We start from the raw sequence: 13,209 nt of genomic DNA, 5'->3' as shown, positions 1-13,209 counted from the left end.
TGCTAGCATATACATCAGGTGCCATCCTCCTTCAGCTGAAATCAAACGAAATAAACATGGGTTGGGATACACTAACTCAGCAACTGCACATTTGCCATATACAGAGTTCAAACATTTCAGAAAATCTGACAACAGAAAACACGTAAAACAGCTTGAGTTAAAACAAGTTTGCAAGAGTCTCTAGAAAAAAGTATATTGCTCTTAATAAAATAAGTATTAAATAATCTGTAACTTTGATCCCACTTTTAGAACCAAGGTTTAATCCAAGGCTACCACCTCAGTACCACCTGAACTTTGCTTTAGTTAAGGGGAAAAAAATGCATCACTTGTACACCAAATTCAATCCTCTGTAATATACTATCAGTTTGTTACCATCCTTTAAACTCTCCTTGGCAATCAAGCACTACATTCATCTTACAGACTACTTCTGCAACATCCTCATACCATATGTTGTCAAACATTTTTCCACAGTTAAATATTCTAGTCCTTTTGTAAGGCAGCTTCTTTCAAACTATCAGCACCGCAATCAACAACACAGTTCTTTTTCTCGCTATGTTTCCCATACATGTGGAACATATACAGTTAAGGCTAACAGTGTTATTTATCCCAGTTTCTCTCGTTTTTTGTATTTCATTACCCCATCAGAAGTTCACTGGCCTTCTTGGAAAGGACAGAGGGTTAGGAAATTTCCTCTGCTCACCTACCAGTGATTAGACAACCTGCGTTGTCCCTACTTCTGTGCAAGAATTATAGCGGCTGGGGAGAAAAACAAACTTGAGCTGTACTGTAGTTCCAGCAAAACTGGTAGTTAAAGACCCTGGCTCATGGTCCCACTTGACATGCTAAGCAAACATAGGTGTAAAGAAAGCTGAAAAAACCTCACCACTCCTCAAAAAAACCCAGCATTCCCTCTGCCAGTGCAATGGCTGTGATGGAGACTGGTCTCCAGAACACTGCTGCTCATGTCTGTGGTCCCATCCAGCGAGATGCAACAGTTCGGCGTGCCAGGCGACACTGGTTTCACAACTGGCTGCTACCAAAAAAGACAAGTCACCTCCCGCACACCCCACCTCCCCTCCCACGTGGCAGCACCGATGCCCACCTAATCCCATGCTGCGCCAGGTCAGGAAGCGAAGCTTGCCAATACAAAGGTTTTGGGAGTTCACTTTTTCTGTTCTTTTGTTAGATGAGCTTTCTATTACTTGAAATACAAAAACATCTACCATTCAAGTAAAAGAAAAATAACAGAAACCAAGGATCAGGTGGCTCATTTTCCGAATAGCTTATATCATGATATATTAACATGACACCGTTACCTGTACATTCACATTATGTGAGCAAAAAAGATGAGATTAAATCTAATAAAGGACGGTAACAAGATTGCAAAGAATACAATAGTGGAGAACACAGGTTTCAGGTCAGGGAACATGCAACAAACTTCGTTTAAGTTTTACCACAGGCCAAGTCAGTATCACCGGTTATTTTTTGCAGAAATAATGAAGCACACCACTACTTGTCATTATCAGAGGTAAGAAGTGACGTTATCTTTAATAATCATACAAGCATCTTATCCAAATACACATACAGAGTGAGATTATTCAGTAATTCATCTGCTGAAAAGCCAACTGCTGGAATTTCAACCAGTAAAGGTAAAAATGCACCAAGACAGAATTATTCACATTAGAAACAAAGAAACTTGACCTCAAAGACAAACTCCAATTCTGGAAAACACACACATTGATTTTGCTGTCAGTCTGCCTTTAAAAAAGTGGGACAAAAAACCAGAACTAAGTTACTTGTTTCAGCAAATTAACGTGGCACGCAAATATTGCAGCCAAAGTAGACATGGTTAAAGGAAATAAGGGATGCCAAAAGAAATAAGTATCTGTTAAAAAAAAGAAAGATCCACTTTTCAGGTCAAATATATTGGCATGCGAAATACCACTTCTTTACCTTGATTTTTCAAAGCACAAGCTACAATTTTAAAATCCGACCCCAAGTCTTTAGTGACTAGAACTTCAAATTTGGCCTTGTTTCAGACAATATGCTGACAGTATCAGAAGTTTAGTAGAAGTGTCACTGCTAGTATAACTACTTATTAAACTCCTAATTTAGCCTAATCAGGGTCTTTCTGGGAAAGAAAATTAAACTTGCTATGCAAAATCCTGTCAAGCACACAAACTATAGACTATAAAAGCATCTCCCTCCCTTCACACACACTTTCTGACAAGCCCTCTTCGACACTTATTTGCAACATTACTGGTGTAAAATCGACAAACCCATATGGCCAAACCCTATTGTGTCAGCATAAATTACTTAAATTCAAAACAATATTGGTTTGTTTAGAAAATACTCATCTGTCACGACCATCCACAAAGAGCAAACAATTCATAGAAATGCACCTCATGAAGGGACATGAAAGAGAAGCAGGAAAAGTTTGGGTGTTGGTGCAAAGCTTCCGGGAAAGGGAAGCACAGCAAGAGGTAAAGATAACTATGAGAAAAAGACAGGAGTTTGGATGCTGCGGTCTATCACCAGCAGAGCAGAGAAAGCAGGGCTGACGTGATGAGACAAAAAGATAAGGCAGCAAGACTAGAGTTACACAGAGCCTCCAGGGACAAGAAAAGAGGTGAAAGTTTAAAACACAATAGAGTACCTCTCTCCAAGATAACCCATGTGGGGAGGTAGACGACCTGATACAGTATCTTTAAATATAAGTGAGATAACTGTTAAATGCAAGGTGATGTTTCAAGGTGCCTTTGTACACAAGTGAAAACTACCCTTCCACTCCTGAGCTCAAGCAAAAAAAAAAAAAAAAAAAAAAAAATCAAAGTAAACCATCAAGAAACTAAGGTACAAACAGCCCCAAACCAGCCTAAACAGCTCCACCTGCACAAAGATTTTTTCCTCCACTTTAAATAGCAAAGTCAAGAATAGCCTTATACCAGAGGGTATGAAGGATGATCTAGCAGACACCTATCTCACCCACACAGCCACATCAGAAAAAAAAGACTGAGCTCCCGGAATTGCCATATTGAACAACTCACTCTTTAGAATAATTCCTGATTTAATGTTGGACATTGTCCAGCAATTCTTCAAAATTGTTAAACAGTCCTGGAGCAGCAGGGGAATTTTTAGCAAAATGGACTTGCATAAAATGTCCCACATTCCACTTAGGCAAAACACCTGTTAAACAGTGGTTTCAGAATATTTGATAAACACACATTAAGTATGAAACATTGCAAATATGTTATGTGGCCAGAAAACTGCTGAGCCACGATCAGTTTACAAATCTATGATGGTTAAAACCAATCTGTACATTTCTAGGCTATGCCAGCACCAACAAAAAAACAGAACTAAGCTAAATAACAAACAAACAAAAAAACACCATCCGAAACAACCCACAAAACTAAAAAAAAAATCCACTTCAGCTGAGAAGAGTAAGTACCACACAAGTGGGAGATGCCAAGCTCTCTTCCGACTCAGAACGGAAGGTTGCTCTTTCAGCTTCTTCCTAGCAGAGTGCAGGATTTAGATTCTAGAAAAAGACAGCCCGCATTCTGCACAGTTCACAGACACAGTCAGAAACGGAAGACCCATGGGTATGAATCCCTGTGGTTTTGAACAATACACTGTGAAATAAAACACCTTTATTTCAAACAAAGCATCTGACTAGGAGTTCAAGCAGCCTGTAGAAAGCCACAGATTTACACTCTGCACACAGATTTTCACAATTATTTGAACACACCTGATGTGACAGCTTGCTCTAAATTCTGTAAATATCAGTTAAGGAATAAACTCATACGGATAAAGAATGGATTAGCAGCCAACAGAAGAAAAAGATGGAACTGAACCTGGGTTTTCTCTGGAGAGGCTCACGCACCTTCGGGCAGGGTTTACGCGCTCCCTTGTATATGACAACGTGTAGAAATGGTGAAGATGAAACAGGCAGCAAGGTGCGAAGGGACAAGCAGCTGCACCCCAGGGAACCGCGCAGTCCACCGTACCAATGCCGGCGTTCGGGACAACAGTCAGGCGGGGCCGCGGCAGAGCTCGGGGAGCACCGACCCAGCGGCTCCGTTTCCAGACAGTGCAGACCCCCCCCTCCCCTCCCCTCCCCTCCCCTCCCCTCCGCCGCCGGGCCGGTGGAGCGCAGCGGTGCGAGGGACAGCGGCTGCCCGGCGGCGGGGCTGGCGGCAGCAGGGCGGCACCACGCCAGGAGGCTCTCGAAACACCGGGCGGCGGCTCGGCTCAGCCTCGGGCCGGGGGGGCTCCAGGAGGGCAGGGCCGGGTCGGGCGGCGGCGGTGCGGGCGGCGAGCGCTGAGGTGGGCGACGCCGGGGCCGCGAGGGGCCAGGGCACCACGCGCGGAGAGGCCTGAGGCGGCCGAGCCCGCGCCTCCCCTTCCGGCCCGGCGGTGACAGCGCGGCAGGGTCCCTCCTCCGCGCCGCCGGGGCACCCCGGGGGCGGGCAGCGAACGGCCGCCGCGGCGGGAGGAGAGCCCGGTCGCCAGACGGGCCGAGGCGGAGCGGGGTGGACGCGGCCGCCAGGACCCGGAGCAGCCGGGTGGGACAGGTCTGATCCGGCAGCCGGCGACCCCGTCCCTCACCTCGCCCCCTCCTTCCCGCGCACGCCGCCCTCACCATTCTCCTCAGGGCCGGGCTGGGTCTCGGCGCCGACACTGGCTCTCCTCCCGGCGGGCAGCTCCTGCTCGTGGTTCGGCGGCGGCGGGGCCTGTCTCCATCTATCGGGGCTGAGCTCGGCGGCCGCGGAGGGCTGGGTGGGGAGAAGCCGGGCGAGGACGACGCTCGAGGGGCGGAGGTGAGAGCGTGGCGAGGCGGACGGCGCTCGCTCGACTCCGCATCGGGACCCGGCGCTGGCGGCGGCCTCGGCCCGGCGGCCCTTTCTCATAATTGTGCGACTCGGCCGGCGGAGGGAGAGCCGCGGCGCTGCCGCGTCAGCGCGCACCGCCCCCGGGAGGAGGGGGCCGGCGGGGCCCTGCCCGCCGCGGGCCGCCTCAGGGCCAGGGTGGGGCGGCCGGGGCGAGGTGGGCGGGGGAGAGGCGGAGCCCCGTGCGGCTCGACGCAGGACCGCGAAATGGCGGCAGGGGCTGCCTGGTCGTGCTCCGCCGGGTGCTGCCGGCGAGGCGGAGGCCGAGGAGACGTTAAAAACGGAGCTTCCCGGGGCAGAAACCAGCCTGGATGGAAACGCGTGGTTCTGAGGGGGGAAACTCGCCGCCGGCAGCGCTGGCCCTGCCGAGCATCACCCCCCGCCCCGGGCTGCGCAGCCTCCCCCGCGGGCCCGCGCCGCCGCCTGCGCTGGGGTCTCGGTTCCCGCGGGCTGAGAGCGGGCGGGCCGCTGGTCACCCGGCCTCCCGCATCGTTTAACCGCCGCAGTGGGCAGCGGCAGCGGCAGCAGCCGGAGGGGTTCCCGCCAGTCGTGCCTGCACCTGGCAGTGCCGCCATCAGCGCCGTGTCGAGCGTGTTTCGTAACCGGGCCTGAGGAGAACGGGAGGAAAGTTCACTTGGGAGGGAAAGAGGAGGATGCATTTCTTCCACTTCAGTCAGCGCTGAGATTAGGCACTGCCCAGTGCCGGAACATCAACTTCCTTTGTCAGCGAAACAGGAGAATCAGTATCGCTAATAAAAAGCCTCGTACAATAATTCCCAGTGTGCGCTTCAGTATTTATCTTTTGCAACAAACTGCATGCTAGAATAAACTGCATTTCTAGGGGAAGAAAAAGTGATTGATTAAGTTTGGCTGAAATTAGTGGTGTTCCCTAAATAAGAAAAATAATATTTCCTAGAAAAATCTCTAAAATGTATGTCTAATATTACTGTTACGCCATTAATTTTTAAGACACAGGGAGTCAGATAGCTCAGTGTTTCCTTTTCAATAAAAACCTGGTTCAAAAGTGAGTTAAATCTGGCTCAAAGGTCCCAGCACCATTTCTAAAATACGATAGCCAGACAAGAGCAATAATTTTGTATAAACTCCCTCAGAACATTCAGATTCATTTAAAAACTTTGATTTTCGTTGTCAGGCCTTATCATTTGTTTGCGCTGTTGTGACATTATGTTGAACCAGGTATCATCCGTCTCCCCTTGCTGCAAAAAGCCAGCGTTACCTTCGCATAGTGTTGGGCTGAACTCTAAGCCGACAGACATGCCAGCGTGTGCTCACACCTGAACCACTGGTTTGTGCATCACAGGGTAACAGAGCTCCGCACCTGCTCACAGCCGAAAACTGGTGAGCCTCAGCATGACAGAAAACAGTCTGTGAAGAGTCCGAGACTCAGTACACTACTAAATTTACTAGACCCACTCCAATCATTAGAAAGGGATGATCAAAAATCAAATCACGCATTAAAAAAGGCAGCAGAATTGGCAGCTGCGAGTTTAAACTGAACTGCAGATAACAAGCAACCAAAGGTCCTCCCATTAACAGCCATTTGGCAGGGCAAGTTCCGTAGTAAATCCTGGAAGCAGAACCCATTTGCTGCAAACAATAGGCGCAAATTTGAGAAGACCCAGGCAGCTCCAAGTCAGGGTGTTGCTGCAGGGAGTTCCTCAGCTGCAGGGGGTTCCTCAGCTGCAGGGGAGCTCCTAATGCTGGTGTTTAGTTAACTTCAGAAGAATTTGTGCTGTCTTACATAGACATGAAGATTAGGCTCCCAGGACTCTTTATTTCCATAGAATAGGAAAATTAGTCGTTTCCAGGGAAAACTTAAATTTGTTCTGAGTACAAGGTCTCACAACTAACAGGCTAAATTCGGTCTCTTACTGCAGGAGAAATCCCAAATCTGCTGATCTGCAGCTTCTTGTTCCCACCCGAATTCCCATGTGCCAGTGCTGGTTCTTGGCTTACTGAGCAGGAACAGAAGGAGCAGTGGAAGCCCAGTAAAATTTTCTGGAGATGGATCAAGAACTTTCCAAAGGAAAGCAGAGAAAATGGGGGATTTCTGAATTCTTCGGGAAATATTATAAAGCATTTCTGACAAACTGCCACATTCCTGCATCCTCCCTTCCTCTTCTTCCCTTCCTAATTAATTAAACATCCTCACATCCCACATGAAGTTAATGTGCAAGTGCTTCTATGACTAGGTCCTTCATCTCATCTCACAGCAATATTCAGGCTATACTGACTTGATGCTCATGGTTATGTTGGCCTCTAAGATACATACATCCAAGAGCTAGAAGGAACAAGGGAACAAGGAGAAAGTAGCTGGAGGCCAGCCTGGGCATGAGATTTCTCTGGTACAAGCTATTGTTTTAGGAGAACATGCTTGTGGTGAGGAATTTTCCATGCCTTTTTTCCTGTTGATCCTGCAAAAGTGTAAAGAGATTGACATCAAGTCATTTGAGAGTTTAACTGTGATAAGCTTAGGTGGAGAGACAGCAGCACATTGTTTCACTGGAACAGCTTGTGAAGAAAACGAAGGGAAAATGAGTCATCAACATCCTCTCTGCCTCACTCCGACTGTGGGCACATCAGCCTTCAGAGCCTTGCAAAGGGGAGGCAGGACATAGCACCACAGTGCAATACATCCCCCCGACCTGGGAGCGATGGCACATGGCACAAGGAAGTCACCTTGTATCCTTTTATTACGTTGATCAGCCATGCAGAGTATGATGTCATTTGACCCTAAACTAGCGGCGTTAGTCATCCAAAAAGACTGAATGCTTGTACATTCAGATGTTAAGTCTTGTTTTCATCACTGTACCTCCACCTTAGAGGGCGAAGCAGTAGGATAAATATTCACTACTTGTCACCCTCAGTGTAACCTCCCAACCACACCAACAGCCAACTCAAAATTCCTCTGATATCTTCTTCTGAATCAACAACTGTCAGCTGTGAATTAGAAGGAAATAATGAAGCATTATTTTATATCTTATTGCATTTAAGGACCTTTAACCTGAAGCAAGCTTCTGTTCTCTAAAATGGAATATAATTGGTTCAAACAGAACTCCCTGTGCTATGTGGTTCCCATATCTCCTTTTGGTATCTCAAGCAAAACTATCTGTCTGTCACTGGCACTTCATGTTGAGTTTATTTGCTATGTAATCATCACCAGAACCAGTAAAATTTGTGATGTCAACCTTAATAGGTTTTACATTGCATTAAACCAGCTGTAACTTGATCTCACTGCAGTAAGTACGAAAGGATTATAAGAAGCCTCTCTAAGGAAGCCCTTATCTCAATATTGCAACATCCAGTAGCCAGGATGAGGCTGATTGCTCACTCACCCTCATGTAGATGAAATACTGACTCGTGCACAGAAAGAAAAAATAAAACACAGTGTTCCTCTTTATGAGAAATTAAATGAGTTACCATTAAAGTAATCTGGTTTTGACTTTGTTTGTTTGTTTGAGTCCGTAAAAAGTTTTACCGGAGGTACGCCCTGTCATTTTGCAGCTGTTCTTTTAAAGTTGTTCAAAATACGTGCTGGAGTTCATATGGTTAAATCAGATCAGATGCAAATGCCAACTGATAAGGCGATCTAGTTAATATCCTACTCAAGGTCAAACAGATTCTGTGTAGAAAGCATTTCTGTCGCTTACTAAAGTCATCTTTGACAGAAAAGAGGTATTATTGATTCACTTTAATTATTCTTTTAACAAGGGTGAATTTCCCCAAACCCTTTTTTCTTTTGCCGCAGGTTTGTCCATTTCTGATCTATCTAAACAAATCAGCTGTCTAGCTATAGCTGAAGGGGCAACTCACCTGTTTACTTTCCGAGTGCTACTCCTAAACATGGAAGATACTTATTTTTTGCAACATGAAAGTTTAAAATTTGTCAGGTAAGGCAAAAAAGCATACGATGACACAGGTTAATGGGATCTGTAAGTCCCCTTCATTATTTGTGAAGGGTTTTTCTAGTGCTGGATTTGCCAAGCTTTTGTGAAAATATTTCGCCCAGTACCTCTCGGATAACACATCGAATAACATTACAAACACGCAACTTTTCAGCAATTCAAAATATGCTGTTTCAAAATGGGATGAAGCAGAAACTGCTTATTGCTGTTAATCATAACACTTAGGAAATACATCCTAAAAGGAGGAGGCTCGTTTCCATTGACGCCAGGGAAAATAAAACTCAGAAAATGTGTAACTTCACAGTTTTTAAACTGTTTAGAAATTTTAGTTACTTTGTTAGTATGTGGTACACTCCAGAGTTACACATCATCTTCTGAAGAGGTCTCAAAGGTTCACTAATCTTTTTGCACTATACCAAAGTTCTTCAAAACCAAAATGTAGTTAGTGTGAGCAATGTGTCAGCTTTAACAGCTGGGGACACGTATTCCCTCAAAGGAAACAGCTTTACCTGTACATTCAAGAAATAGGACATAAAATCTAGGGTAAATTCAAGATACATCAGGAGAAAAATAATTTACAAAAAGTTAATTTGCATATTTAAGTCATAAACCAAATTATCCCCTGTGATTTAGACTCCAATCTCACAAGCTATATATGCATTTAAATTAAAGTAATAGAACTGCTCATGTATTATAATTGGCAAAATAGCATTGGCATCTTACTGTACGAAGGAATTGTAAAAGGGGAACATGGAGGTAGCATGCCTTTAGAAACGGGAGAGCTGGTCTGGTGTCACCCACAGGCTGCCAGTGCAGTTCAGCTCCCCTCTAACCATGGGGCCCATCGCTGCAGCACGAGGGTGTTTTCACTGCGTTTAGGTGTTAACTTACAGCTAGAGCATTACACAAGTCATCCATTTACTTCACAAGGCAGATACCGGGAAAGCTGGGTGAGGCTTCTCAGTTTTTCAGCGCTCCCTGTTTTTCTGGGACTGGCAAATTACCACCAACACTAGGAAGGGTTTCTTTCTTTCTGATGGCAGCACAAAGGCCCCGGTGACCCAGCACGCCAAGCTTGGAGTGCAAAACCAGTCAGTCAAGTTTGGCTTTGCGGTATGGCTTGTCACATCCAAATCAGGCAGATGCAAGTGCGGGTTTTCCAGTTTTAAAACTGGCATTAAAGATAGTCCATACTAATAGGAAGGGATATCGAAGTGAATGAGCTCATTAAGCTGAGCACACACAGTAGTTCTGAATGCACGACTTTTCCTTCAACATGCTTCGCAAGTGTACAGAAGAAGTTACATTATCCAATCCATCACCTAAAGTATAATGTAAGCATATCCCATATTTGGGAATATGATACATTACTTACTGCTCAGAAAAAAGCATTTTGAGAGCCTAACCAACACAGGCCCAAGTCTGGCACAAAACCGGCAAGGGTGTGCCTCCGCCTCTGTTTGCACCTGTGAAAACAGCAGCTGCCAGGAGCAGCATGGCGACATTTACACCACAGTGGCGACCCTTTGCAAGATCTTATCGGTGCCTGCCTTTAAAAAAAAGAACCAAAACTACTTTATGTCAGTTTTATTCCCTCTCAACTTTCTACACCCCCGCCCCGCCCCCCCCCCCCCCCCTTCCCCGGTAACTTTTATACTATTTTTAAAGCTTCCCTGGGAAATTTTTCCCGCTGCAATTTTTGGGCTCACAAATCCTTTTTTTGAGTTGTAGCTTGTTAGGAGCCGAGTAGGTGCATGGTGGGCAGGCAGCGAGGTGGCCTTTGCGTAGAGATGCTCCGTGCACCAGAAGCAGAGGTGCAGCATCTCCTTCCATGACTGCACTGCCCAAACCAGCCGGGAAAAGCGGCGGCAGCCAGAGGTGCTGCTTCTCCGAGCGGCCAGGCAGCAACAGGCGATGCCAGCGGAGTGCAACAGCCTAAACAAACTGCTTTGCCAGAACAGGGCAGCAGGTCAAACCAAGCGCTTCCTGAATTTCAGAAGTTGGAGCCAAGTTCACAGGTATCCTTACAGAGCTCTCTTTCTTGAGATTTTTTTTCTTAAATCCAGTGATAGGTACCTCATAATCAAAAGGTGAGCCTATACAGGAGTTGTCTTAATTGTCAAACTTTGAATTCTTATTTGACCGTGACCCTGACAAAAGCTTTCACTTTGCCCTGCAGAGGCTTGCTGTTCCATTCCTAGAGAAAAATGGTACCAACAGGCATGCATTTGCTCTTTTTTCCATTGTTACTGTAATGTAAATTTACTTTTAAAATTTATTTTTCAAATTAGCTACCAGAGAAATACCTGTTTGCTAATTTTCTACAGTTAGTTGCCTTAAATCCATGAGGATGGATGAATTTCCCAGCATGGTCTCCATTACCTTTTGAAGGAAACATTAATTAAAGGACCCCACTTTTCTTGTAGCATCGATAGAGACACATCACAACAAAGCTTGAAATTAAAGTAACGAAAGTTGTCGTTGAACTTTTAAATGTACCAATACCTGTTGTATTTCCTTGTATTCCCAATCAGGTACAATACAGAACTTGATATATTCTGGTAGCCTTTCTGCAAAACATGGGAGGAGAAAGAACAAGTGCATTTCTGCCTCTGATAAAAATGTACAAAAAATAAAGAAAAAAACCTTCCTTTATTTTTTTTTGTTTTTCAAATCTAAGCCAGGCTGTTACACCAACATTAATGCTACCTTAGAAAGTCAGTAGGACTGTAACACAAAGAAGGATGTGCAGAAAATAAGCTATTGTTTTAAATTACTCTTTCTGGTGGATTGAGCTAGTGGGTATACCTGCTGCATTTTTAAGAGAGTCCAAAAGATTAAACTTCCTCATAAACGCTCATCTCCGTACTGGAACAGAGGCACATATTATTGTCCAAGATGAAGTAACATGCAAAGACACTTCAAAACAGGCTGGTATTGCCCCAAATAGGGAAGAAGAGAAAAGGAAGGAGGTGAGCGTCTGCATGGGGGAGGAGAGGGAACAGAAAATCAGACAGCAGAATACCTATGAGCACACTCCTAAGAAAAAGCTGAAAGGGAGCTCTTTGATCTGAATACTTCCTTGCTTAAAAGGTCTTTGAGCTGCAAGCAGAAAACTGTTCTCAGCTATTTGATGCCCTCCGTGTTCAGGGAAACAGGATCTTGCACATTCTTTATAAATAAGAGGGATTCCAGAGATACCTGAGCCCCCATCATCAGCGTCTCTCAAGAACAGAAAGCCTTGAACTTTGATCACTCACTTCTGGCAAAAGGGATAACAACAGTTCAAGTAGCTCTCCTCCTTCTTTCCTCAAAAATTAGAAAGATAAATCATTCACACGGTAAAATGTGCTATATAGGCTACTCGAAAATAAAACAGTGCTTTAGCTTCCGAAAGCTTTACAGATCCAAAGACAACTTTTAAATGTGCTTAAATCTAACAGTTTAGCAGAAGTAAATTATTCCAAGTGAAAAATCAAACCCATGGAGACGTGATAAAATTTGAGTTTTTCAGTGAAGAAGAAAAATATTGCAGATTATTCAAGCCGGAAAAAAGAGCAGAAATTGCCTTAATCATCAGAACAATAGAGTTGGAAGGCTCCTCCATAGATTGCCTAGTCCAACCCCGCTGCTCACAGCAGGCTGCCAGGCCGGTGTCCACTTGTAATTTGAGTATCTTCACGGATGGAGACTCAGCAGCCTCTCCAGTGTTTGACCACACTCACAGTGAAGAGCTTTTTCTTATGCCTAAATGGAGTTGTATTGTAAAGACCAGGCCCATCAGCACTTGCTAACTAATAACGGTAACCCTCTTCCTTAGAAGAAAATGCCTCTCTTCTGCTCGCAGTTTTGAAGGCTCTAAACTGTCAGGTGTACCAGCCATAACAACGGAATGCATGGGGAACAGACAGTGAAAAACAAGTTTGCTGATTGCAGCTGTGGCTGCTCTTCCTAACTTCTCTACTTTTTAAAACAAGTAAATTCAAAGAGCATTTTGGGGACTTTTCTCCCTGTTAAATACTAAATTACTGTGACTCAATGCTACTGGAATCTACGGTGCATAAGCAGAAGAGGCTTCAAATACTTGAAAACATGTTAAATACAAGCACACTATCACAGGGTTCTAGGGATGTCTCAAGGATCACATATCAAGTGTATTCAGGTTCAGTGACTCCCCCACCCCCCTATTTCCAACCCAGCCTGGGTTTCAAGACTGAAGCTTGGCTTTTTCTTGCCCTCCACATCTAAGGCTAAGTTCACTCAGCTGAACAACGCTTCCGCAGCACCATTTCCTAGGCTGCATGCAAGTAAGCTGGTTACCATCAAGAAGTTTGCACATAACATTGATACATCAGGCAGGATGGATAAAAACTGCAACTACGTATTTATGGGGG

General features: G+C 45.2%; 1 protein-coding gene across 2 annotated transcripts in view; it reads right to left on the bottom strand.

Moving 5' to 3' along the window:
• TRPM7 (transient receptor potential cation channel subfamily M member 7) overlaps positions 1 to 4,723 on the bottom strand; it is a 61,266-nt gene extending 56,543 nt beyond the window's left edge. For both annotated transcript variants that reach the window (XM_075431348.1, XM_075431349.1), the window contains exon 1: positions 4,643 to 4,723. In XM_075431348.1, coding sequence (XP_075287463.1) covers positions 4,643 to 4,645 — 3 coding nt within the window. In that variant the 5' untranslated portion in view covers positions 4,646 to 4,723. The remainder of the gene's footprint in view (positions 1 to 4,642) is intronic.
• Between the last annotated feature and the right edge of the window lie 8,486 nt (positions 4,724 to 13,209).

This window comes from Opisthocomus hoazin, chromosome 10 (genome assembly GCF_030867145.1).
Source record: "Opisthocomus hoazin isolate bOpiHoa1 chromosome 10, bOpiHoa1.hap1, whole genome shotgun sequence".
In the NCBI taxonomy this organism is placed as follows: Eukaryota; Metazoa; Chordata; class Aves; order Opisthocomiformes; family Opisthocomidae; genus Opisthocomus; species Opisthocomus hoazin.
Note: the sequence above shows the minus strand (reverse complement) of the source record. Positions and strands in the feature narration are given on the sequence as shown.